At 41.7% G+C, this 27525-nt stretch overlaps 1 protein-coding gene across 2 annotated transcripts in view; it reads left to right on the top strand.

The window, feature by feature from the left end:
* Window positions 1-27525, top strand: part of Vcl (vinculin) — a 98646-nt gene that overhangs the window by 53760 nt on the left and 17361 nt on the right. For both annotated transcript variants that reach the window (XM_036199385.1, XM_036199386.1), the window contains exons 7-14: window positions 7173-7263; window positions 8190-8337; window positions 15091-15244; window positions 16306-16481; window positions 19855-20045; window positions 21709-21908; window positions 22962-23090; window positions 25993-26142. In XM_036199385.1, coding sequence (XP_036055278.1) covers window positions 7173-7263; window positions 8190-8337; window positions 15091-15244; window positions 16306-16481; window positions 19855-20045; window positions 21709-21908; window positions 22962-23090; window positions 25993-26142 — 1239 coding nt within the window. The remainder of the gene's footprint in view (window positions 1-7172; window positions 7264-8189; window positions 8338-15090; window positions 15245-16305; window positions 16482-19854; window positions 20046-21708; window positions 21909-22961; window positions 23091-25992; window positions 26143-27525) is intronic.

The following is a 27525-nucleotide window of genomic DNA, read 5'->3' as shown; positions in this document are numbered from 1 at the left end:
TGAGGTGATGCCGCTGCGTGCCTCTCCTAGCCGTCATCTTTGTAGGCCTTGATATTTTTGCTTTTGGAGCTGTAGTCTTGTGGTTTTACCTGTAGTGAAAGTGAGTAGGCTAGAGAGCTGTCCTGCTTACACTACCAAAGTCAAAGAGGACAAGAGGTAAAGAATAGTGATTTTTTTTTTTTTTTATTACCTTGAGTTGGTGGCTTCCTGCATGTTCTGTTGCCTAGGCTGTGAGTCAGCCGTAATTCAACGATTTCATGTTCCCCTAACCAAATCTCTTCCCTTTGCTTCTAGCAAATGAGAAACTAGTAAGGAAAAACAGACATTTAATTGTAATGTTTCTCTGATTTGGAGGGAAAAATAATCTACCATTTAGTGAATATATGTTATTGAGTTTATTTTGTGCAACTGCCATCCAGAAATGCTTCTTAAAAAACAAGCAAGCAAACCCAAATGAGTTTAGTGGGTTTTTAGTACTAGGATTATGGACTTGGGTAGGATGGACAAGGGCAATCCACCTGGTTGCCTCACCACCTGTCCTGTGGTCAGCCCATATTCATGTTGCTCCAAAGGAGGCTGGCTAATTAGGATGCAAAACTAACTTCATCAAGAGTGAGAATAAATTAAGTTTGTTTGGCCAAAAGAAGCTCAAATACGTGGCATTAGAATATTAGAACAAGAGGAATATTTTTATCTGCCTGCTTTTGTCATATGATTACTTGGTTTAGAAATGAAAAGGGATAAAAAGATGCACATGACAAGTCACTGCCAGCCCTGTCACCTTCCTGCTTTACCTCTACTAAACCCTATGTGTAAACTCTGTAGTAGTTATAAGAATATTTGGAAAAAGAAAATTCACCCTGAAAATGGACAATGGTAACTAAGGTATTGGCTTTTTTAAAAGTAGGATTCTGAATCCCTCTTTCCTGAACTGTGAACAGTAAATCCACCAGATCTGGGGTCTGTCTGCTGCCACCAGGTTCCCATTCTGTTCAATGCGTAGTGTCTTTGGCCACCTCCCGCCCTACCGAGAAGTAATTAACGTTGTCTTCCCGTACTTGTTTCATGCCTCCTCATTGGTGCAGTACTCTTCTGGAAGGTTCCTCTAGAAAAGTGGGGGAAGAAAGTAAGTGGAACACACTCTTGGTAAAAATACATGGTCTTCTGAGTAAGTTCAGAGTTTGACAAGGCAATGCATAGCTGAATAGTGGACCTGTTATACCTCCATTCAACTTACAGATTCAGACATTTAATAGTAACTTTAAATATTTCAGTTCTATTGGAAGTAAAAGTTACCCCTTGACTCAACAGTCATCTGAAAGTGATCATTGAAGTGAAGCCAGCGTTTTGTCCTGGGACAACATTATGAATCAAAGGAGCTTGAGTTAAATAGTGCTCTTTCTCCACTCTGCAAATTAAGAACTCTGTACTTATCTTTAAAATATTATTGATGTTACTTGTATCTTGATACATGTTGATACAAGTGGAGAGAAAACTAAGCATTTCTTGCTAAGATTTTTTTGAGCCTTACAGGTAGCTTTTCATGTGGAGTCCTTAGGCACTGTGATTCACGGTTGGTTATGGAGGTGAGTCTCCTGCTGGGGGCTAGGCTGGTGACAGACAGCAATGACTAACTGGGATGTCTTCCACTTAAGCTCTCTCTACTCTTTACAGAAGGAAATGCTGGTTAGATTGTGCTGTCCTGTAACACCCTTACTTCAGACCACTGGGACTTAAGGGTTGAGTTTCATTTTGGTTACTGTAAAAAGATCAGGTTGTATATAAGCACAAAACATTTCTTTCTGAGTGTTCTCAAGTTTTGTTTTGTCAGTAGAGTAAGAAATTTATCTATAGGAGTTTGGCTCAATAGTTTTTAACTCAGGCATTCATGGCGTTTTACTCACCTCTCGAGGAAATCCTCAAATGCTAAAGGAATTGATATTTCCCATCTGATGTAGGTTATCTTTAGGTGGCCCATCTGAGAGTGTGCTCGCAGTGGGCATAGTAGTTAGAGTTGTGAAGCTTTTATCAAAGGGAAGAAATCCAGGCTGGAGCAGGTAACTGTCTGAAGTCTTAGGACAAGGCACCTTTCTCATTGGTCAGTCTGTTCTTCCTGGAAATGTCCTTGTTCAAAACATTGGCATGGTGCTTTAGAAATGAGGTCAGGAAAAAGTAGAATGGGGATGTAAGTATTAGTAGAAGAAAGGAAAGAAGGTTGGGCAGTAGTGTCTGTATTTAAAATTTTAACTTAAAATACTAACATTGTAGGACTCTGCTTTTGCCTTTAAATTTATTTTATTTTTATTATTGTTTTTGAGACCGGGTCTCTCTATGTAGTCCTGGCTGTCCTGGAACTTGCTATTTAGACCAGGTTGACCTTGAACTCACAGAGATCCTTCTGCCTCTGTCTTCAGAGTGCTGGGCTCCACTTTTCTAACTGCTGTTACTCTGGATATCATTGACAGGTATTCTGAGGCCTGACCATGTTCTTAGGAAGGCACACACAGAGGGCTGTTGTGCTTTGTTGTAGATTTCCTTCTACCATTGCTGTGTGGGGGACACTGCTGGGACACTGAAGTTTTGATTTTGAGTAACACACACACACACACACATACACACACACAAATTAAAAATAATTTGGGGCCTGGCATGGTGGCCCCAGTTTTGTAATTGTAATTCTAAGCATTCAGTAGGCAAAGGTAAGAGGACCTTAAGTTTGAGGCCAGCCTGGTCTACACAGTGAGTTCCAGTCCAGCCCAGGCTGCTTGTTAGCCATTGTCTCAACAAAATAAAAACAAAATAAACAAATACTCCAAGCTACAACAACAAAAACCACAAGAGAAATTGGTGTTGGCTTTTTCTTCCCCCAAATTTGAATTTTTAGGGAGAAGAGTAAAGGTGCAATGCTTTCTCTTCTCCTCTCTACACTTACACTTACTTGGCAGGGCTTAACAAAACGCTTTGTGGCATACAGTATGGTTGACCAGAGATTGTGATTATTTTGTCATATATATAGTATATACACACACTCCTCCATACATATCTTCACACTGACTTCTAGTCGTAATGCCAGGGCAGCTCCATCATGTCTGCTGCTGGTGCACTCAGGTTACTCATGACAGGATTCGTTGAAATCATCATAAACACTGCCCTTTAAAAAATGCATGTGAGGTTCTTCAGCAACAAAAATGTATGTCCCTATAAAGGCTTTAGTTTGTGATAGGCTTATTAGCTGCTGTGCTCCAAAAAGAACTCAAGGAGGTCTTTACATGCCTGTTATAAATCTTTACGACTGTCTAGAGCACATGCTTTAAAACTAGAGGGACAGAGAGTGACTCAGAGGGTAAAGGCACTGTGACTAGTCTGATGATCTAAGTGTGATCCCTGGAACCCACACTGTCGCAGAGAATTGACTCCAAGTAAACTGTCCTCTGACCTCTACACATCTGCTGTGGCACACTCTCACCCAACACATACACACACAAAATAAACAAAACTATAACAACAACAACAACAACCAACCTAGAAACTAGCTGAAATTCCCAGTTTTGAAAGTGCAGCTTCAAGGCTGTAAAGACTGCTTAGAGGTAAGAGCACTGGCTGCTCTTCAGAGGACCCGGGTTCAATTCCCAGCACCCACATGGTAGCTCACAACTCTCTGTGGCTCCAGTTCCAGGGGACCTGATGCCCTCTTCTGGCCTCCACAGGGCACCGGGCATGCACAGAGTGCACGAACACACATGAAGGCAAACACCCATATACGTTAAAAACATTGCTGCTCCATTCCACGTTTGCTGTTGGCTCAGTGCAGGGAAAACAAGCATCTGCTCATTTTCATTTCCTGGCATTGTCAGATCTACTCAGAAGAAAATTACTCTCTTCCCGAGAATCATATTCTTTCTTCATAGTGAAGGGGCCATTTGAGCTTATTAGAGAAAAAGGAGCGATTTTCGAGGATGCTGAATAGAGCCAAGCTTGTTTTCCCATTGTGCTTCCAACCATTTCGGGCTATTGGGGAATAAAGCAGTCATTTATGTTAGTGCAGATTGTGAGTTTGATTCTGGAGCTTCTTATGTGAGAAGCAGTAACTGGGGCTGGTACTGACAAGGTGGATATCTGCTGACTGCTGCAGAAGGTTTGTGGCATATTTGGCAACTATTTAGGAAAAACAAAAAGCAAAGAAACAGTAACAAGAGAAGCAAACTGAGTTTTGTATGATATAAAATAAGAGTTTGGTGTCACCAAGCTTAAGATCGAATGGCCCTAAGAGTGATTCCTTGCCTTTTACAAAGTTACATTTAAACCTGAGATTCAATGAAGTAATTGAAGGGAAAATGGCTAGTAACAAACTTACCATGCAGGAAATTCAATTAAAGTTAGCCTTCCTAACCAGTAGCCTTTCCTGCTAGATTAGTGCTAAAATATGTCTGATTTTTTTTAAAACATATCATTTTCTTTGGAATTTAGATATTAAAATGTAGCTATATGTCTATGGGTTTTCTCACTCAAAAATAAAAATATCACTGCCAGGTGGTGGTGGTGCACACCTTTTGATCTCAGCACTCAGGAGGTGGAGGCAGGTGGATCTCTGTGAGTTCAAGGCCAGCCTGGTCTACAAAGTGATTTCCAGAACAGCCAGAACTATACAGAGAAACCCTGTCTTGAAAAACAAACAAACAAACAAATAAACAAAGTATTGCAGAAACAGAGTTTTACATTTTACATGGACACAATTCCTCTTTTCCAAGGTGTAGATGTAACAGTCTTTTTTAAAATAAGAAACACAGAGCCAAATGCAGAGTTAAAAGCCCAAGAGGTCAGAGCAATAGCTAAGAGCTGAAATCCTTACCCTTCACTGCCACTGCTGTCCTTCCCTCAGCAAGAGACCCACTTCCTGTGTGTCTGTCCTTTTTATTGACTCTCTGTTCTGTCTTCTCATTGGTTGTAAACCCAACCACATGACCTCGTCACTGCCTGTCTATACAGACCTCCAGGTCTTTTATGGTTGGTATTGAGATTAAAGGCGTGTGTCTCCATGCTGGCTGATTCCTTGAACACACCTAGCTCTGCCTCCCAAGTGCTGGGATTAAAGGTGTGCACCACCACCACCACCACCACCACCACCACCACCACCACCACCACCCAGCTTCTGCTATGGCTTGCATTAGCTCTGACCCCCAGGCAACTTTATTTTGTAACATACAAATAAAATCACATTTCAGTACAAATAAAATATCACCATACCAAGGTATGTACATTATTTCCCAAGAGGAATAAACAAATCCACACCGAGACAACTTGTTAAATCTTAAAACTTAAACACTGAAAGCTCTCCAGTTAGTTCTTTGAGGTTAGGAGATACCTGAGACTCTTAAAAAGATATCTGTTTGGGCCTTTCTTATTTGGAATTCAGCTCTGTGTTACTTCCAGGGGCAAGATTTGCTGTATAAATTAACATACAACAAAACAGAAGAAAAACAGATTTAAACATTACCAGCAACTCACCTAAAGATACTCCTCTCCTATTTTACTAGTTACAAATGGACTTTGGCTAGATCTTCATGATGCTGCCTTATCTTGGTAGCTGTCATAACTCCTTGTAGCTTGGTAACTTTTCACACCCCAACCCATCCCCATAGCTTAGTTTATCTTCTTGTTGCTGTGGCTGAGAATAGTTAGAATGAGAGAGCTTTCTCTATTTGTCTAGACAGGCAAGAAGAGAATCCTGAAGCGGAAGGTCTGTCTTTTGAGTCGGTATTTTAGAAGTGCTGGTGGTCCAGCTGCTGCTGATTTTAAACCTGTCACTGTTGCCTGTTCCTTGTGTTAGTGGTGGCTCTTTGACTTGGAACTAGGGATGTGTTTGCTGCCTCCTTGTGGAAGCTTGATGTACAACAGCTGTAGGATTGGAAATCGAAGAAAGCTTAGGGATGGGGCATTGCTTAGAATTTTAGAGTTAACATTATGCTTTGATGAGTTGACTCTCTGAGTGTCAGCCCTCTATTGCAAAAAGGAGATGGGCTGTTTTTGTAGGATGATAAGTGGAGACTTAAGAGATGGCCATTCTAGGGACAGTGGCACACACCTTTAATCCCAGAATTTGTGAGGCAGAAACGGCGGCAGGCAAATTGTTGTGATGCCAGTCTGGTCGATAGAATGAGTTCCAGGGAAGGTAGGGCTACACAGTTATACATGAGAGACAGACGGGCAGACAGGGGTGGGGAGACAGAGACAGAGAGACAGTGTACCAATCTACCAATTCTAAAGATTGGCACAGGGATATTTGTTACATCATTCTTTGCATTTTTACATATTGAAAATTGATAAAGCTGGGAGTGGTGTCATATACCTTTAATTGGGAAATTTCTATGAGTTCAAGGCCAGCCTGGTCGACATAGTAAGTTCTGACCAGAGCTATGACCTGCCCCCCAATTCTCTTTATTGACTGTTTCCTAGCTATATATATCCTGGGAGATTGATTCTATGTTGGTTTTATGCTTATCATCATGAATCCTGGTTATAAGCAATACATTGAGATCCACATATTAGGGATGGCAAATGGTCTAAGTCAGTGATAGCAGGGAAGGCCAGCAGTATGCTTTTCTTGTAAAACTTTTAGTGGTTATTTGGAGAACTAAAACAAATCACCTTCTATTTATTTTTCCAACAAGTAATTCCGAGGTTTTTTTTTTTTAATTAATTATACATAATGAAACATCATCCATACACGTGTGTGTGTGTGCGCGCGCATGCACATTTCAAAACAAGAAATAAAAGAACTGTGCTTTGTGGCACCACATACTAATGAGGCTTGCCTAAAGCAGGGGGGCTCTGGCAAGGCTTCAGCTGGTGGTTGTTGACTAGCAGAAAGGCAGATAGTGAAGCATGAGGCAACGGGGCTTTTTCCTGCTGAAGACATTAGACATTTTTTGGCTTGAGCAGGTTTTTAAGTTTTAGCAGTGGAGACACAGGAGGCGGAATAGAATCAGCTGGAGATTTGCATGCAAGGTGCTGCATTTTGACAGACACGGGCATTGTGGTGTGATGAGATTACTTTAAGGCTGTTGTAGGACTGCCTTAGCTGTTGTGTGTTGATGCGGTAACTACCTCTCTGTACAAACTGAGAGACCAGGATATAAAACAGATGAAATAACTGTGGGGTTTCCCTTCCAAAGGACACTGAAGCCATGAAGAGAGCGCTGGCGTCCATAGACTCCAAATTGAACCAGGCCAAAGGTTGGCTCCGTGACCCCAGTGCCTCCCCAGGTAACCCTGCAGTTCTTTTCTGAACAATAAGCAGCTAAAATATGAACAAATGAAGGAAAGGAATGAACTCTTCTAACCTCAGCATCCCGAGGTAACTGTAACATCCCATCAGAGTTCCTAGTGACTGAGACATTCCTGGGATAAAGGCACAGGCCTTTATCACCTCTCATCATGAACAAGTAAATAAAACTAAGCTGGCATTCTTTGAAAGATGCCTGGCTCACCCATCCCCTGAATCAGAAAGGTGATTATTCTGAATAAAAGATCTTTTTTTGCTAGTTACAATTGGGCAGACTAACACTGATGTCAGCAAAGTACTTAGTTAAGCAGATTGTACAGTGATGTCTATAAAAATTGTAAAATGGCCGGGCAGTGGTGGTGCATGCCTGTAATCCCAGCACTCGGGAGGCAGAGGCAGGCAGATCTCTGTGAGTTCGAGGCCAGCCTGGGCTACCAAGTGAGTTCCAGGAAAGGCGCAAAGCTACACAGGGAAACCCTGTCTCGAAAAACCAAAAAAAAAAAAAAAAAAAAAAAAAAAGTAAGATGAAGTTGGCTATATAAAGATAAGACCCAAGTAGGTTATTGAGCTTGGATTTTCTGATTTAATATTTATTCCATTTTGGATTGTTTGAACAAGTGTGACAAGCCTAATGGAAGTTGGGGGTGTCATCATCCTCATTCTTATGTCATCCACTTGATATCTCCCAGCAGATACGGTGCCAAATGCCTTTTTCAGCAGGGCCTGTGGTTCAAACCTCACCTCATGGTTGGGAGGTACTCCATGCCTGTTAGCTGTCAGATGGAAGGCCTTCTGTCAGCTGTCTATTCAAATCATCTGTTCCTTCATGAATGAAATGGTTGTCAAGTAACCTCTCTGAATAATTGATGTACCTACAGTGTAGATAGTGAATATCTCACTACTCTAGGAGACGCCGGGGAGCAGGCCATCAGGCAGATCTTAGACGAAGCTGGAAAAGTTGGTGAACTCTGTGCAGGCAAGGAACGCAGGGAGATCCTGGGGACCTGCAAAATGCTAGGGCAGATGACTGACCAGGTGGCTGACCTCCGAGCCAGGTAAGGTGCCTCTGCTTTTCTCAACCAGTCGTGAATAACTCACTCTTAGTGAGGTGTTCAGGATGGAAGGCATGCCAATTAGACTGAATTGTCTTTTGCTGATAACAGAACTGCAAAATATTCAAAGACCAGTAAAGTTGGAGTTCATTTTTTTTTTTTTAAAGTTTTTTGCTGGGGTTTTATGAAGAGTAAGTCTGACCAAACTAGTTCTCTTTTATAAAAGACAGATGGGTAGAAAGAAACATCACAGAGTAACAACAGGGCTGGAGATATATCTCACTTGGTGGAATGCTTGTTTAGTATGCATGAATCTCAGATAGTAGCACCCATCAACCAGGCAAAGACAGTATGCCTCGGATCCTAGGACTCAGGAGGAGCTGGAGGCAGGAAGGTCAAAGTTCAGTGTCATCCTCAGCTGCCCGTTGAAGTGAAGGCCAGCCTGAGCCACATGTTTTCATTGTGTTTTCATTTCAGTGTGTTTTCATTGTGTGTTAAAATTTATTTTTAAAACTTTTGTGTACACACCTATATTGTCTGGGCCATCTCACAGGCCCTTGTAATTTGTTTTATAACCTTTTTATCCTTCTCCAGTCTTGGTTTTTAGAACTCCCCTACTCCCAAATAAGTATACTTAGTTTGCTATTGAAATAAAACTTGGGTGAATAAAGATTTAAAAAAAACATCTATGCAGTTAATGAGTATATTAGAGACATTGAGAAGACTGAATTGTGCTGAGAGGTCTAGTGTAGATGAAGTTTAATTTAGCTTTGAGAATGTCCTGAAACTTCTGATTGTTCAGATACACATACACATATACATATGCATACCATATATAACAGCACAGAAACGAACCTCAACATGCTCCATACCGTTGTACTTGGTTCAAAGTACTCATCTAACTGAGGATTATAAAAGCACTGCTTTTGGAGCAGCATGAAATTTTTATTCCTATGAAACCATTCATTTCCACTTAAAATCAATGCAGATATGTGTACAATACCAGGCATTCTTTTTGTGGCATTGTAGATATAGAAGGCCCTCTAGAGGTGTATTTGAAGTGGGAGAGAACAGCTTAGATGTAGTCTCATGGCTGTCACTGAGCCTGGCTCCTGTTGAGAAGCAGACTTCCTTGTCAGAAGCATGGCAAGAACTTTGCAGAAAGGACAAAAAGAAATCTTGTTCCCATTTGGAAAAATGCCAGTGCAGTTTGCAAGGTTCTGGGCTCTTCTGATTTGTCATTGCTGGCTCTTTGGTCTGCAGCCCTTTCATGGGGTGGCAGGCAATTTTCACTTGGAATTCTCAAAGACACAGTTGTGAATATAAGCAAAAGAATGAGGAGGTTGTATGGGAGAGTCCACTGATCTGTTAGGAGAAAAGGCTAGGCCAGAGATCAGTAACTATGCCCCGCTTCACACTGGAGCCTGTGTTATCCTTTCATGACAAAAGACTAGAAAGCCCTCTCTTGCCATTGTATTTTTCTGACACGTACCCAGATGTTTTTATCATTTTAATGACTGAAGCATAGTAACTGTCTTCACTAATAGTCAGGCTTCTAGGTTTTAAGACTACATATTTACCTGTGTAGAACTCAAAACTTTTTAGTTTGAATTTGGCCCATATATATTCTTACCTTTTCACAGTTAGATCCATATACCAGAAGTATTCCTCATGACTAATTGCTGTATTTGAATGAGATGAAAGAAATCATAGGCAGTATTTTCTCAGTCTTCTATTTTCTTGTCAGGTTGTGGGAAGGCCTCAAGTGAGGTGAAAGCTTATATATACACTTGGCAGTACATTTATGGAGCTTATTACCTACAGTGTTAGTACAGTGTTAGTAGAGATGGACTTTTAAAAGGAGAGCAGAGGGGTTGAGCAGATCAGTCCGTCAGTAAAGTATTTGCCAAACAAGTGTGAAGCTCCTTAGAAGCTACGTAAAAACGTCAGACCTCATAGCATTCTGGGTCTATAATCTCATTGCCAATGAGGTAGAGACAGGCATGCTCCTGGGGCTCACTGTCCTAGCCTAATCAGCAAGTTCTAGACCAGTGAAAAACCCTGTGTCATAAAACAAAGCGAGTGACAACTGAGAAACAACACCCATACCCTGACATATACACATGGACACAGACATGCATATGTACACATACATGCAGAAAAAGATAGACATGGGACTGGAGAGATGGCTCAATGGATAAAAGCATTGGTTGCTCTTTCAGAGGACCTGGGTTCAGTTCTTAACACCTAAACAGTAGCATACAACTATCTGTAGCTCCAGTTCCAGAGGATTCGATGCCCTCTTCTGGCCTCTGCAGGCACTGCATGCACATGGTATATAGGCAGGCATGCAGACAAAACACCCATATACATCAAGTAAGAATAAATACCATCTCAAAAAAGTTTCTTTTGAAGATAGGTAATAGATTCATTTTAGAAGCTCAGATTATGATGAATCATGTCATTCTTTAAAATGATAAAATTGTCACACCTATGATTGGTTTTATTAGCCTAGGTGGATTAAAATAATCTGAGTTTGGAAAAAGATGGCAAGTCTTACTTTGTGGCCTAGAAAGTCTGTTAAAGGAATGGTCTCTATTCAGCCCCATCATTTTTTTTGCAGTAGTAGAATACCATTTCTGAGAGATGGAAATATATCATTTCTTTAAAGACTTCATAGGAAATAGTGTGCTATTTTTGTTCCACAGTACTAACTTGTTACATAGTAATGGAAGGCACACATTAATATTATTGTTGGGGGGGTTAGAAAGATGGCTCAGCTGTTAAGAACACTGGCTGTTCTTCCAGAGGACCTGGGTTCAATTCCCAGCACCCACATGCCAGTTCATAACTGTTTATAACTCCAGTTCCTGGGGATCTGGCACTCTCACACAGACATACATGCAGGTAAAATACCAAAGCACATAAAAAAAATAAATAAAAAAGAAAGAAAATTAAGAGAGAAGTCAGGAGATATGCCACATTGCACATTTTTCATTAGCCCTTTGTCTCAGAAACCCCCATGTCAGACTTGCTTCTAAATGAAAGCTATCAGCCAGGTGGTGGTGTGTGCCTTTAATTCCAGCATTCAGGAGGCAGAGGCAGGCAGATCTCTGTGAGTTCTAGGCCAGCTTGGTCTACAAAGCAAGTTCCAGGACAAGCAGAGCTGTTACACAGAGAGCTGTCTTGAACACCCTCTTCCCCCAAAGAAAAGATTGTTAGGTTCATCGTAATAGTGATGATAGTTTAGTTACATTAGTAGTTTATAAACTTGTGTTCTCAGAGTGTTTTCAAGTATATTTTTTTTCTCATTTTTTTACTTCCCTTTCTGCCACCCCCCCCCCCCCTTGACCTGGTATGGGGGACCTGTCCCCACCTTTTACCTCAAGGTACTCTTGAGGAATTAGGGATAAGAGATTCAGATAGAAAGATAGAGGAGAGCAAAAAAGACAGAAACACAGGATAGCCTTGGGAGGGTCTGTATCCTTATCTACCGGCCCAGAACTTTATTCAAAAGGGATTTTTATAACAATGCCAAGGGGCAAGACAAAAGACCTCCCCCTTGCTAGATACAACCTCGTGTAGACCCTTCCAAACACCTGGTACCCAGGCCCATGGTCCAGTCATCCTCTTATGCATCCTTGCTGGTAAAGCAAGCTCAGATCTCACCAGGAAACCTCTGTGGACTCCCACAGGGCCCTCTTCTTAATATTTTAAAATATTAAGCTCTCCATGAAGAGCTTACAAGTAGCTGTAACAACCACAGCAATCCTCACCTTCCACACCTTCCAGGGAAGGAGAGGATGATAAAGATGGAATGTCCTTCTTGAATGGGTCTAAGATGTCTATAGAAGTCTCAGCTGCACTAGGCCCTTTTTTAAATCAATAAAGTCCTTATGCAACCACATCAAATAAATCAAACTCCGGATGCAACTGCATCAAACTTAAAGACTGCCTTAGCCTCACCAAACATAAACAGGTTAACATAATTCTAACATAAATATTACTATACATAATTAAAATTCTCTTAAACTTACATCCAAAAGCAAACTCTTAATAGAACTATTACAATTTAAAGTCTTTAGCAAACATACACTTGTAAGCAATCTCTTAATAGAATTTTTTACATTTCTTGCTAACAAAACATAGGATAAACTTCTGATGTATTCGCATCAAACTTAAATACTCCCTTAACTTTGCCAAACCATGGTGCATCAATATCAATAGGTTAACATAATAACTATAACACAATTATAATTCCTACAAACCTACATTCAAATGCTATACTCTCAATATAACCATTAACACTTTAAAAACATCCAAAAGCATTTTTTTTTTTTTTTTTTGTCGGAGCTGAGGACTAAACCTAGGGCCTTATGCTTGCTAGGCAAGCGCTCTACCACTGAACTAAGTCCCCAACCCTGCAATTTTTTAATAGAACTATATAAACATAGAGTATATTGACACAAATTAATATCGGACTTCTCAATGGACATGAAAATAATTTTTTTTAATTAAGTTAAATAGACTGAGGAATATTAAACCCCCCTTTTCTTTATAATTTTTAAAACTGCATCTTGAGCCTAAGTAAACACACACACACACACACACACACACACAGTTCCATAAATAGTTCCTTTTTTTTTTTTTTTTTTTTTTTTTTTGGTTTTTTTGAGACAGGGTTTCTCTGTGTAGCTTTGCGCCTTTCCTGGAACTCACTTGGTAGCCTGGGTTGGCCTGGAACTCACAGAGATCCGCCTGACTCTGCTTCCAAGGATTACAGGTGTGTGCCACCACTGCCCGGCAACAGTTCCATTTTTAACACAAAACATTTTGTGAATCACTACAGTTAATAGAGTCTATATGAGTAGGTAAAGTCAAAATTGTCCCATTGCAATGGAATCATTCTGTTCCATCTCATTTCTTAAGTCTGAAAAGTTAAAAAAATGAACTCTGGTACCAGTCTTCCAAATATGAAGAAACCCATAACCAAAGCCTTTTTGCAATTAACAATTCTAGTTCAAACACATGTCTCTGAAACTTTTGTTCTCAGCCACAAAGGCACTTTCAGTTACAGCAGCATCTTATAGCACCCTTTCCCTAGTAACCTTGCCCAGAATTTTATTCAAAAGGGCTTTTTATAACAATGCTAAGCAGTGAGGCAAAAGACCTACCCCTTGCTAGATAGACCCTTCCAATCACCTGGTAGCCAGGTGGTCCAATCATCCTCTTATGCAGCCCTGATGGTAAAGCAAGCTCAGATCTTACTAGGAAACCTCTGTGGGCTCCCACAAACTGGGAATTGAACTCAGGAGCTCACAGATTTAGGCAAGCTGTCTACAGCTGTGAGCCATACCTCAGCTCTGATGTATATTATCTTTACAGTCCCTTTTCCCCCTTCCCAGTGCTGGGGTCCAACCCTTAAGCTGTCTAACACTGTACTAATAAGGCATTTCATGTTAAAGTATGCTATTCTGATACTTGAATTTACTTTGTTAAATTAGCAGGGCAAAAACTGTGTTGTTACTTACCTTCATTTTATGTTACTTTAGTTTTATAAATAAGAAAGAGAAGCTGCCAGGTGTGTGGCACACCCCCTTAGTTTCAGTGCTCGGGAGTTTGAGGCCAGCCTGGTCCAAATAGTGATTTCCAGCCTGTGCTACATAGGCAGAACTGGTTTCAAAAACAAGAAAACCCCCAAAACCAAACACATTCTAAAGCCCAAGAATGTTAAACATTAGAACAGAAATCCCACAGGGTCAGAAGGTCAGGATTTAGAAAAGCAGGTCTAATTGATTTTTTTTTTTTTTTTTTTGGTTTTTTTTGAGACAGGGTTTCTCTGTGTAGCTTTGCGCCTTCCCTGAATCTCGCTTGGTAGACCAGGCTGGCCTCAAACTCACGAAGATCCGCTTGCCTCTAATTGATTTTACTGTGGTATATTCTCTTGTACTATATACTATGTTCTGAAACAATTCCAAACTGTGTGATTCCGTATAAATAAGACAAGTTACTCGTTTTATTTTTATTCGTTTATTTATTCATTTTTGGTTTTTCAAGACAGAGTTTCTCTGTAGCTTTGCAGGCAGTCCTGGAACTCGATTTGTAGACCAGGCTGGCCTCGAAGTCACAGAGATCCACCTGCCTCTGCCTCCTGAGTGCTGGGATTAAAGGTGTGCACCACCAACGCCTGGCAGCTACTCATTTTAAAGTACACATTTCTATAGTAACAAAGCACTCTATAACAGTGAGAGCGCCAGCAAATTTTCCTACTGAAGTTTATGTTTCGTTTTAGGTCTGTCTGTCTATCTATCTTTCTTTCTATCTATCTATCTATCTATCTATCTATCTATCTATCTATATATCTGGTTGAGAATAATTATCATCAAAATTTGCAAGCCTGGCTTCCAAGTAATTTAAATAGTTCCCTAAAAGTAATGATGAGTTGGACATGGTGGTACATACTTGTAATTCTAGCCCTTGGAAAGAAGAATCTGGAAGATGAAGTGTTCAAAGCTAGCTACATAAAACTTGATCTCAAAGATACAAAAACAGAATAAAAGCATGTGTTTTTGAAAGCAAAAAAGAAAGTAGGTGGCGTGGATGTTTTTCCTTTGTTCAGTTTTCTTGTGCTGTCTGAGCTTACTGGGGAAATGAGAAAGACACACATGTTAATAAAAAAGACATGTGCTGGGTAAAGGAATATTTGTTATTATGTATGTGAGAGGATGTAATGACTGTGTCTGTCATTCTGAGTAGAGGACAAGGAGCCTCGCCAGTGGCCATGCAGAAGGCCCAGCAGGTGTCTCAGGGTCTCGACGTGCTCACTGCGAAAGTAGGAAGTGCAGCTCGAAAGCTGGAAGCCATGACAAACTCAAAGCAGAGTATTGCAAAGAAGATCGATGCTGCCCAGGTGAGGAGGGTTCCTAAATAGCCTGCTTCTCTTCCTACACTGCCCTTTGCCGTCTCTGCTGTGGGTAGATAATGGATGATCCTTAGTGATGGCTGATTCCCAGCAGTTTCCAGTGGTAACACCTGCACCATCATAGTTGTAGACTCGGGTTTGTCTACATTTTAAATTAAAGATCTTAATTTTCAGTACTTCAGCTAGTTAAAGGATCTCTGAATATGACAGAATTGTAGATTTTGAAACTGTTTTCTGTCTTAGAATTCACTACTATATTAGGTCATAGTGGTATTCAAATTTAGGATTCTACTCTATATAAAACATCTTTTTTTTTTTTTTTTTAAACAAAGATTTATTTATTTATTATGTACACAGAAGAGAGCGCCAGATGTCATTACAGATGGTTGTGAACTACCATGTGGTTGCTGGGAATTGAACTCAGGACCTCTGGAAGGGCAGCCAGTGCTCTTAACCTCTGAGCCATCTCTCCAGCCCCATAAAACACCTTTCAAAGCATTTTACAGAAACAAATACTTGAAAACTTGGAAAAAAAAAGTCTGATTAATCCAGGACAGGCTCCAAACCTCACAGAGAAACCCTGTCTCGAAAAACAAACAAACAAACAATAAAACAAAAAGAAAACAAACAAACGAAAGTGATTAATTTAAAGATGGGATAAAGCTTATGAAGATATTTTATTCCTTTTTGTTGTTGTTTATCTTTGTTCTTTCTGTTTGAGTATCAAACTCAGGGCCTTGTGCATGTTAGTCAAGCCGAAGAGTTATTTTAATGGAAATCAACAGGGCTGGTAGCATAGCTCAGTGGTAGGAGTGTATGGCTGGGTTGGGTCCCCAGTATTTGGGGTGTGGTGGATATGACATGATGGTACACAGAAAAGAAAAGATGGAGTGATTTGATTTCACCTGAGCTAAGAACCTGTATAAAAAATTAGAATTACTGCTCTAAAAATGATGGCCATTATGCTGTGTGACTAGAGCTCTTTCTGGTGGATTTGTAAGTTTAAATGTGGTTCATGAGTAGATGACATTGTCCACTTTGGTGTGTAGAATTGGCTTGCAGATCCAAATGGTGGACCTGAAGGAGAAGAACAGATTCGAGGGGCTCTAGCTGAAGCTCGGAAGATTGCAGAGTTATGTGACGACCCTAAGGAGAGAGATGACATCCTACGCTCCCTTGGGGAGATAGCTGCTCTGACCTCTAAATTGGGAGATTTACGAAGACAGTACGTATTTAATTTCTTAGTCCCACGTTAGTATCTCTCTGTCTCACCTCCCACACACTTCCTCTCTCTTCTGCTCTAGGAGCATGTAGAATTGACTCCCCATAGGTTAAATGCATATATAATCCCCAAAATGTAGATCCTTGGACCCAGCTCCGACATAATGTATGGCAAATGCATGTGGGATCCCATAGGCTACATAGTTAGTGACATGGCAAGGTCAGATGTTGCCTCTGTTTATCAGTGATGTATTTGAACTTGAATAATTTGTTGCTGATCATAGTTGTAAATGAGAACATTTAGCCTGCTGAGAATTCATTTTTAAGTTCTATTTTCATTGTTTCTAAAGTAGGAATTTCCTTGCTAGATTATGTTTGTTGCAGGTCTGTCTTAGAGGAAATTCACTGTTGTAGTTAGATATGGAAAGACTCTTATGTGAATATGTGAGCGGGACAGGAGGCATGCTTTCTCTCTTCCCCAGCAGTGTGACTTCTTGAGTAGCAATTATAGAAAGGATTCTTAAATTACATTTCCTGGATGACTGCTCCTATAATAACATCCTCGCCACAGCTTCCTTTCTTCGAGGTTTTCATCATACCTACTTTGATTATATAGAAAAGAGTTATTCTTTTGTTCTAACAAACACATTGCTGTCTTTAAGACAACAAAATAGCACCATGGGCTAGGGAATATAGCTCAACTGGTAGAGTTCTTGTGCAAGGCCCTGGGTTTGATTGCCAGCATGGCATAAAACAAGGCATGGTAGAAGATGTCTATAATCCCAGAAATTGGGAGGTAGAGGCACGGGGATCAGAAGTTCAAGGTCCTCTGTGGCTCCATCATGAATCTGAGGCCAGCCTGGGCTATATGAGATCCTATCTGAAGAAACCAAACCAAACCAGATCAGCACCCTATCCTAAAATGCTCTACAGTAGGATGTGAGGAGGGTGGTCTGAGTTGGGTGTCCCTGTCTTCCCTCTCTGCTCCATGTGTGTCTCTCTAGAATAATTGCTTTGTCCCAGAGGATGGTCTTCTCTGATAGCTAGAGGAGAACTGATCTTGGTCACGGGGAGAGCACAGTGGCTACACTCCCCTGCCAGAGCCTCTCCACATGCTTTCCGGAATGTTAACGAAGGGAATGATGGCGAAGAAGAAATGGCGTCTTTTCTGCCATAGTCCTGCAGCACCATTCTCCAAGGATAACCAAAGTCATGTTCCACTTCTTCCATCTAACTTATAGGTTCTATTTCTGTTCTTCTGTGAGAAAATGCCTATTTTTATCTTCCCAAAGTAAGAGATTCATTAGAATCCTGACAAAGAGGGCACTGCTGGCTAAGAAAGCAAAAAGGCAGAGACTGAATTCCTAGCACCTAGCACAATCCATTGCTTAGGTAGATACTCGTGAATATTTTTCAGATGACAGAGAGATAACTAGTGGTAGCGATGATAACGGTAGACTTCATGTGTGGCCGCCAATGCTGTCATCATAGTTATCATGTAACATAAACAGACGTGTACATCAGCTGCCTGCAGCACTAGTCATGTGAAAACCATGGTAAACACCTTTTTTGTCTAGCTTTGTAAGAGGGGAGGTTAGAGAAAATAAGTTTTTAAAAGTAGTCATTCTGGCAGATGGATTGATATTTTCATTTTTATAGATGAGGCAGATGAAGGTATTTCTGTGACTGAGTAGTCTCTAGATGTAAAATTAACCAGATTCTTTGTATTTTCTTTCTTTCTTAAATTGTTACTTTGTGTTATATGGGTGTTTTGTCTGTCTGTATGTCTGTGTTCCACATGCATGCCTGGTGCTTACAGAGGCCAGAGAGGGTGTTGAGTCTGGAACTGGAACTGGAGCTGTCACAGATGGTTATGCTGAGCCATCTCTCCAGTCCTACCTTGTTGTTTTCATAATGGTTACACTCACATCTCTGGAATCAGTTCTAAACTTTCAGTTTCTAAACTTTTGTTTGTCTGTTTGTTTTGAGACAGGGTTTCTCTGTGTAGCCCTGGAGCCTGTCCTGGAACTTGCTCTGTAGACCAGGCTGGCCTTGAATGGGTTTTTTTTTTTGGTTTTATGTTTTTGTTTTTGTTTTTTTTTTTAAATTTCTGTGTGGCTACACTTCTTTGGCTGCAAGGAACTGGACTGAAAATATGTAGAGGCATGTAATGGAACCCCAACTTGAACTGTGGCCAAATCTAGTAGTAGCTAGACGCGCCCATGTTCCCCTTTAGTATCTTAGCTGCCGGTGGGTCCTATATGTCTTACTTTCTTTGTTCTATTTACTGGGCTCTTCCTTTGGTCTGACTAACCACACCCCAGGCTTAACTCGACTTTCTAGCTCCAGAGCCACCACGGGTTCACTTTGAAAAGGTTTTTGAAGTGTGTTCCAAGGATTACTTGAAAATTTTGTTTAAAATATGGACCTAGATATAATTTATCAGTCTTTTTGGATGACTGATGTAACAATCGGTATCTAAAAATAGAATCCCAGATAACTTTGATTTGCCCTGTACTGAGAGAAACATTAAATGTCATTTGTGACTGCAGGTGTGTTGTCTTTGAGTAGGAAACCGCCCAGTTCAGTCAGTTTTGGTAGAGAATAGGAATTGCAGGGTAATAACATAAGATAGTACAGGTGGTCGTTTAAAAGAGAACACTCTAAACTCAGAGGGCCAAGTTTGAACCCAGACTCCACCAAATTAAATAGTGAGATCTTACTCACCTTTGTGTCAGTTTTGTGTGTTAGCTAGCACTGTTCGTCACCCCATAGGATTGTTGTGTCCAATGGTGTAAGGGGAGAACTTGTAGCAGACCTGGAAAAAGTAGGGCTCAGATACAGCATCATTACTAGTTGTGATATTACTGTTACCAGTACTGTTTCTACTATGAACATGGCTGTCTAGGCACACCTAGTTCCACAGGGAGCTTGTTGTTTGTTTGTTTTTGTTCTTTGATACAGGGTTTCTCTGTGTAGCCCTGGCTATCCTGGAGTTCCGTAGACCAGGCTGTCCTTGAACTCACAGAGATCCACCTGCCTCTGCCTCCTGAGTGCTGGGATTAAGACACCAACCACTGGCTGGATTTTGTGTTTTTATATGTGGCAGATTAAGGATGCAGGCCATCTAGTGGTGAGAGATTAGGCTCAGCTAACATAACCTTGTAGTTGTATAATTGTATAGAGTGACTCTGACTAGGAGAAAATAATGTGAATTTAAATGATATTTAAGGGCTAAATAAACATTCATTTCAAGTCAATTTAATAATCATTAGCAATTTTCTTTCCCATTAATATGGTATTAACAGTTAAATTATCTCAACATAATTGTGTCTACAATGTAAATGATAACTGGATGATTGTTTTTATTTCTGTAGGGGGAAAGGAGACTCCCCAGAGGCTCGAGCATTGGCTAAGCAGGTGGCTACGGCCTTGCAGAACCTGCAGACCAAAACCAACAGGGCTGTGGCCAACAGCAGGCCTGCCAAGGCAGCTGTCCACCTCGAGGGCAAGATTGAACAAGCACAGCGCTGGATTGATAATCCTACAGTAGATGACCGTGGAGTTGGTAAGGGCTGGTCTCAGCGTAACTGTGTGGGCCACTGCCTGCACGTGTCCCTTTTTAAATTTTATTTATTTATTTATATCTTATGTATGAGTGTTCTGCATGTACACCCGTACACCAGAAGAGGGCATCAGATCCCACTCTAGATGGTTATGAGCCACCATGTGGTTGCTGGGAATTGAACTCAGGACCTCTGTAAGACCAGTCATTGCTCTTAACTGCTGAGCCATCTCTCCAGCCCCAAAAGTTTTTTTTTTTTTTTTTTGAGACAGGGTTTCTCTGTGTAGCTTTGTGCCTTTCCTGGAACTAACTCTGTAGCCCAGGCAGGCCTTGAACTCGCAGAGATCTGCCTATCTCTGCCTCCCGAGTGCTGGGATTAAAGGCGTGCGCCACCACCGCCCGCACATGTCCCTTATGGTCAGTAATAAGATGCTGAAGGGTTCTCCAGCCACTGGGGAGGTACATTTTAGTGCATCTCCAGATGCAGCCAGTAAAATCTCTATAATTTAACCAAGTATTAGAGAGTAAATGATTTTGCTTCGGACAAACAGAGCTTCATCATTGAAACTTTGAACTGATTAATACCAATCCTATGTATGTTTTCATTCCGTAGTCTTTCTCTTTTTATAGCTCTTACCAAGTCCCCAGTTAAATATAGTTTTTGGAAAATGACAATAAAAGGTATTTGATGTCCTTACAACATCCTGTAGAATCTTTTTTTTTTTTTTTTTTTTGAGACAGGGTCTCTCTATGTAGCTCTAGTTTTAGCTGTCCTGGAACTCACTATGTAGACCAGGCTGGCCTTGAACTCACAGAAATCCACCTGCCTCTGCCTCCCGAGTGCTGGGATTAAAAGTGTATGCCATCAGGCCTGGCTGAATGTTGAACATATTATAATCTAAAAGTTTGATTTTTAAGATGACCTAGAAATAGATTTATATGATTTTATTTCATGATTGCCTAGCACATCTGCTGAGGCTGAAAGATACCCTCTCCTTTCCTCCATTCACTGGGAAGGTGAGTGAATTTTTGATGTCTGGGGCCGATGAGGGGCTAGAGAATGGGGCAGATGCGTAAGCTGGTGAAGGAGTGAGACACGGCCTCTGCTCTGTGCTCAGTGCTGTGGAAGTGTTCGTACCCACTGGGCAGCAATGGGCTTGTTAGGAGTTTTTCTATTAATTTATTTCTGAGGAGTTCCTATCCGAAAGTATGTAAACAATGAATACTATTGTACTACTTAGCAAACAGTAAGGTAGTTATGTTTATTAAATTATAGCCTATATTCTTAGGTTATGGTTTTGGTTGCTTATTTATAGTGCTAGGGACAAACCTAAGACTTGTGTGTGCTGGTCTAGTAGTCAGAAAGATATTTAGTTAAGTGAACACCTGCTCACTGTAAAGTAGAGGAGTGAAGGCTTTCAAGTTAGGCTTTGCGTGTTGGTCAGTGCTAGATATGCACGAGGCCCTGGGTCCAATTCCAGGACTCCCCAACTTCTGAAAGCTTAATGTATGGTTTGTTCTCTTTATACTTTTCTGTACTTCCGAAGAGGTACATTTTGTCGGAGAATCCTGTACTCCTATTAAATGCTATTGAAAAGAATCTGGAATGACACCACAGCTCCTTCCCTGCGTCTGTGTGAACTTAAGTGTTTCCCTCTTGGTTTAGGTCAAGCCGCCATCCGTGGACTTGTGGCTGAAGGGCATCGGCTGGCTAATGTCATGATGGGACCCTATCGCCAAGATCTTCTTGCCAAGTGTGACCGTGTAGATCAGCTAACAGCCCAGCTGGCTGACCTGGCTGCCCGAGGGGAAGGAGAGAGTCCCCAGGCAAGAGCACTTGCTTCCCAGCTCCAGGACTCCTTAAAGGTAGACCTCGGTCTATTCTTTGATGTCTGTTAGTCTAAAGAAACAGTGAAGAGAAGAGACTTTCATACAGCATGCACATGGGTGTGGAGGGCAGAGGACTACTCAGCTGTCAGGCACCATCTACCCTTTTTTTCTGACACAGGGCATCTCGTTGTTCTGGAGTTTGCCGAGAGAGTAGACTGGGCAGCCAGGACCCCAGGGATCTGCCTGTCCACACCTCTCCAGTGCCAGCATTTTTTAGTGTGGGTTTTGGAGATCAAATGCAGGTTCTCCTGTGCAAGACAAGCACTTCACTGACTGAGCTGCCCTCCCACAGCCCGAGACTTGAGATTCTTGTGTTTAGGGAACATTAAAGCAACGTGACCAAATGTATAAGGAGATCAGGGCTTATTAGCAATAAGCCCAGTGGCAGCAGCTAACGTTTTTCTAAATTTCACTTAATTAAAAGCTTTCGTGATTTTGCTCTGTGCACATATCATTTCACTGATATTTAGTCAGTATTTCTTTTTTTAATAGAGTGTCTCACTGTAGCCCAGGCTGGCTTTGAACTCTTGGCGGTCTTCATAGCATGGCCTTCCCAGTGCAATGATTATATGCACATGCATATACCTGGAAGTTACGGATTTTCTTTTAGAAACCCCCCCCCCTTTTTTTTTTTTTTTTAAATTTCTTTTGATGGAGTAAACTATTTAGAAATTTGGTGCTGTGTTTTCCAAACAGTTAATAAAGTCATCACTGGGCCTGGCTAGAACTGGGAGCAGTGAGGAACTCCAGTTCTCCTTAGAGCCTCCTTGGGGGTAAGCCCTGTGGTTCTCACTGTCATTTCATGGTCTCTACCAGGAAAGGAGCCATGTGTGCCCCTTGACTAGGCACTAAGGTCTTAGAGAACAGAATTCATAACTAGGTCTGTGCTAGCTCTGTGCTTCGGACACATTTGATATTCAAGAAATAGTTCTGGAAGTGAATGAAGGACAGAATGAATGTGTCTGTGAAGAGAGCAGCGATGTCTTCTGGATGTTGCTGCCAGCTTCATTTGTAAACACTCTTTTCAAGGATCTGAAAGCTCAGATGCAGGAAGCCATGACTCAAGAGGTGTCCGATGTTTTCAGCGATACCACAACTCCCATCAAGCTGTTGGCGGTGGCGGCCACAGCTCCCCCTGATGCACCCAATCGGGAAGAGGTGGGTATTTGAAGGACATGGGTTGCTTGTGGAGGAAAGATGGAAGGGCAAAGTGGGGAAATCTTCTAGTCCCCCAGGAGTATCGGTCATGTCTGTCTGTGAGGGCTAGCTGCGGCATATCTGACCATCGGATTAGAGCAGGTGGGATTGCTTTTCACCCCATAGCAAGGAGCCTGACATGAAAGGAGCTTATCTTTGGCATTGATCCAAAAGGTAAAAGCTGGCTTCTCTATGGTTTTCTTGGTGTTTTTCTCAAGGGAAGGTATCACTCCAGGCAGGAAGAAATGAGGGATGAGGGTCACTCCAGCCACAACTTTCTGAATAGGGCATCTAGACTCAGCCCAAGTCAGGACACTCCTTTAAACTCACTTGATGTAATAATTCTGTGCAAACCCTTCCAGTGACGCCTCCCTCCCCCAGGTGAATCCAGAGTCATTACAATGAACAGTGGGCTAGTGATGTGCTCCTGGTAAGCTAACTCTTCAGGAAGAGAGGCCCTCAAAGGCCTGGTTTGTGAGTTGGTGTTGCTTGAATCTTCAGTATATAAATACTCAGTGTGTTGTATTGGTTTTGTTTTTTGAGACAAAGTCTTTCCTAGCCATCAGTTAGCCACAGAGGAAAAGTTGGAGGGCCACCCAAGATGTAATAATTTTGGGTAAATGTTTTGATCTTACTTCTTAGCAACTCTCTCTCTGGCCTAGGTTAGGAGATGGTTCAATTCATAGTCCCCTAATGCTAGGGTGATTTGCTACTTTTTCATCCCAGCCCTCTACATCTCAGACCCCTAGACCCAACTCTCTGCTTGTCTTGTCTGTCTAGGACCCAGATTCTAGATGCTTCGTATGCATTCTAGATGCATGTGCTGTTCCTCTTCGAAACTGCCCCAGGAGCCTTTCCCTGGTCCTTCACACTGATAGATGACTCAGGCATATTAATTTTACATCACCAATAATTTTGGATCCTTTCTGTCGTGTTGCCACAGTTTAAATTCTGATCTTGGCTTTTCACTCCCTGGGTGGTCGCTTAGCTCTGTTGCCTTTGAGTCCATTTGTTAAACCTCCAGCCTTGAGTTTCTCCTGGTTAAGCCATTCAGTGGGCATCGGGACAAAGCTGGAGCTTTGTGCTGTGGCTTTGTTTACATGTTTGTTTGTTGTTCATGTACCCCAGGCTGACCTTGATCTTGTTAGGAGGCTGAGGATGGCCTTGAGCTCCTGACCCTCCTCTAACACCTGGCCTGTGGGACACTGCGAGTCCAATTCAGGACCTCATGTGTGCTAGCAAGCTCTCTACCAATGAGCCTTGTCTCCAAACCCCTGTGGTCCTGCTCTTAGTATTCTTTTCCTGTTGCTTTCTTACAGGATGCTGTCTCTTAGTCCATGTTCCTACAGTAGCTAGTTCTGTGTAATGTCTTACATCCTGGGCCCTCTATGTCTTTGTTTCCTCTCCCTATCTTATGACCTCTGGCTTCTTTTCTGTTTGGTTCCTCTTTGTCCTTTATTTGTCTTTTTGCTTTCTGGATAGATTAAGTACCTTTCCTTTTACTCCCATAGGATTGCTGTGTGGCTCTGCTATTCCACATAGTGACACATCTTATTACAAATGCCTGCTGCTGGGCTTCCCGCTAGGTTGTGAACCCCTTCAGGTGCAGATCATTATTTTCTCCATTTTTATCTTTTCAATACCTACCTTAAGACTGGGTAAATAGTAGGTAGTCAGTAAATTTTGACTGAGCTTAGAGAAAAGCAATCTAATGCATCAGTTAAAGGGAGAACAGACACAGTCTGGAATGTGGACAGCTTGAAATGTCCACCAAAGTAGGCAGCAGACCTGTAAACCTATAGTGTGGGTATTGGCAAGGGTAGGATACCTTGTGAGGCCAGGAGAACAGGACTGGACCATCTTTTTGTCTGAGAGTGTGAACCTTATGTAATAGGAACCCAGGAAGCTGAATCAGAACAGGAGGTCAGGACAGGCTGAGACCGCAGTTGGTGGATGTGGAACACTGGCATGAGAATGGAACTTGCTGTCCAGCTGGAGTTCTTCAGAGATTGTCTGACTTGAGTCAGAGTTGGTACCAAGTACAGAAGTAGCACCCTCAGTGGGACAAAAGAGAGGTGTTCTGCCAGGCTCCTGGCATGCTCAGTGCTGTTTGGTAGACCTTGTTTTCCAGTTATTGGTCCTAATGTCGCCCAAGCAAATAGGAAGCCTTTTGTCCCTTTACGTTAAATAGTTTCTTTGATGTTCAGCCTCTCCTGATACCCGCAAGGGAAGGAAAGTTAACTTTTTAAGATTCAGAGACCCAACTGAACCGTTAAGTAGATGGATTTGCATTCGGCACTAATAATATCACCCATCCTTGCCTTTGTGTTAGTCTAGTGTGAGCATCAGCTATCACTTTCCCACTGAAGTCAAGGGCAGAGTTTTTACAACATTAATGGTAATGGGATACATGGGGGAGGCTGGAGCTAGGTGAGGACTCTTTGTGATACTCGGGGGCTTGTTATGCACCCAGCTGCCTACAGTAGAGCCTGGAGTGGATTTGACTGTCTTCTTCAAACTAAGAGCAAAAGCCTTTGGGGAATGAGATAATGTAGTCTTCACTATTCTGTGAACTTGTTGCAGTGTATAATTCTGTGTGTGTCCTGCTTGCTCATGGTAAGTAAGCTTGAATGAAGATTTGGGGACGTGTCTCTGTGTGTGTACATGATGCTTAAGGCTGAATCTCTGAGGAAATGTATAAATGTCAAGGTTTGGCATTTGACTATTGTTTTAGTAACAAGACTTGATGTCATCTCAAATTTTTGAGCAGTTCCAGAATCAGATGAAAAACATCTTTTTCTCAGACTGACTGGTGTAGTCCATTGAGATTCATTTCCTTGATGTCTTTATTTTTTTGCTCCAGGTCTTTGATGAGAGGGCAGCCAACTTTGAAAACCATTCAGGAAGGCTTGGAGCCACAGCGGAGAAGGCAGCTGCTGTTGGTACTGCCAATAAATCAACAGTGGAAGGCATTCAGGCATCAGTGAAGACAGCCCGGGAACTCACTCCCCAGGTTACATTTTCCTCACTCTTCATTTTAGTATCATCATATAGTATTTACCAGATGAAATTAATTATAGATGCTTTGTTAGGGTCACATTTAAAAACAGTATGCAGAGGGGCTGGAGAGATGGCTCAGCAGTTAGGAGCCATCTTAAGGCTCTTCTAGAGGACCCTAGTTTGCTTCCCAGTGCCCACATCATTTGGCTCACAGCAGCATGTAGTTCCATCTCCTGGAGATCTTATGCCTCTGACCTTCATGGGCACCTGCACTCATGCACAAACCCATATGCAACATACATACCTACACATACTTAGACATAATAAAAATAAATCTCAAAGACATGCATACGGAGCTAGGCAAGTAGCTCAGCTGGAAAACTGCTTGCACTTAATTATGTGGACTTGAGTCTGGATCCCCAGAACTCAGGTAAAAGCCAGTCACGGTTGGGTACAGTGCTCCTAAGGCGAGATGGTGGGTGGAGACAAGGAGAATCCCTGGGAACTCACAGGCCAGTGAGTCTAGCATACACGTTCATGAACAACAAAGAGACCAATGTCTCCAGCCAGTTGGAAGGTGAGGACCAACACCAAGGTTGTCCTCTGACCTCCACACTCACAAATGCTAGCATGTGCGTGTACATCATATGTACACACATCATACACACACATACCCATACCCATATTTACATATTCATTGGGCCAAACTCTAGGATTATAGAGGACTTGGACCTTTCTATATTTTGCATTGTTTGCAGTTTTAAGTAGTGGTCAGTATTATTTTGAAAGCAAAAACAGGCAGTCAAGCAGCCCTCTCCCATCACACTTATGTAATGAAGCGTCTTTTTGAGGAGATTGAGAAAAAGAGCTGTTTCTATTGCTAGTTTTTCTTCTCTACCTATTGCATAACTAAGGTATGTAATTAATTATGTGATCAAAGTTTAGGCAGGAAGTTGAGAACAAAATAAGATTTGGAAATGAGAGAAAACAAATTGGAAAGAATTAAGGTTCTCGTAAGTCAGTCTGCCTTGTGCTCCCCCCCCCCCCCTTTTTTTTTTCCTGAGGGAAGCTTTTGATTTGTAGCCCAGGCTGGACTAAAACTATTTAATGACAGAATTATAGGTGTGCAGTAGCATGCTCACCTAGGTTTCTTTTTCTTTTCTTTTCTTTCTTTCTTTCTTTCTTTCTCTTTCTCTCTCTTTCTCTCTCTCTCTCTCTCTCTCTCTCTCTCTCTCTCTCTCTCTCTCTCTCTCTTTCCTTTCTTTGTTTTGTTTTTTTGAGACAGGGTTTCTCTGTATAGCTTTGTGCCTTTCCTAGAACTCACTCTGTAGACCAGGCTGGCCTCGAACTCACAGAGATCTGACTCTGCCTCCCGAGTGCTGGGATTAAAGGTGTG

This window comes from Onychomys torridus, chromosome 9 (assembly GCF_903995425.1).
Source record: "Onychomys torridus chromosome 9, mOncTor1.1, whole genome shotgun sequence".
NCBI classification, from domain to species: domain Eukaryota; kingdom Metazoa; phylum Chordata; class Mammalia; order Rodentia; family Cricetidae; genus Onychomys; species Onychomys torridus.
Note: the sequence above shows the minus strand (reverse complement) of the source record. Positions and strands in the feature narration are given on the sequence as shown.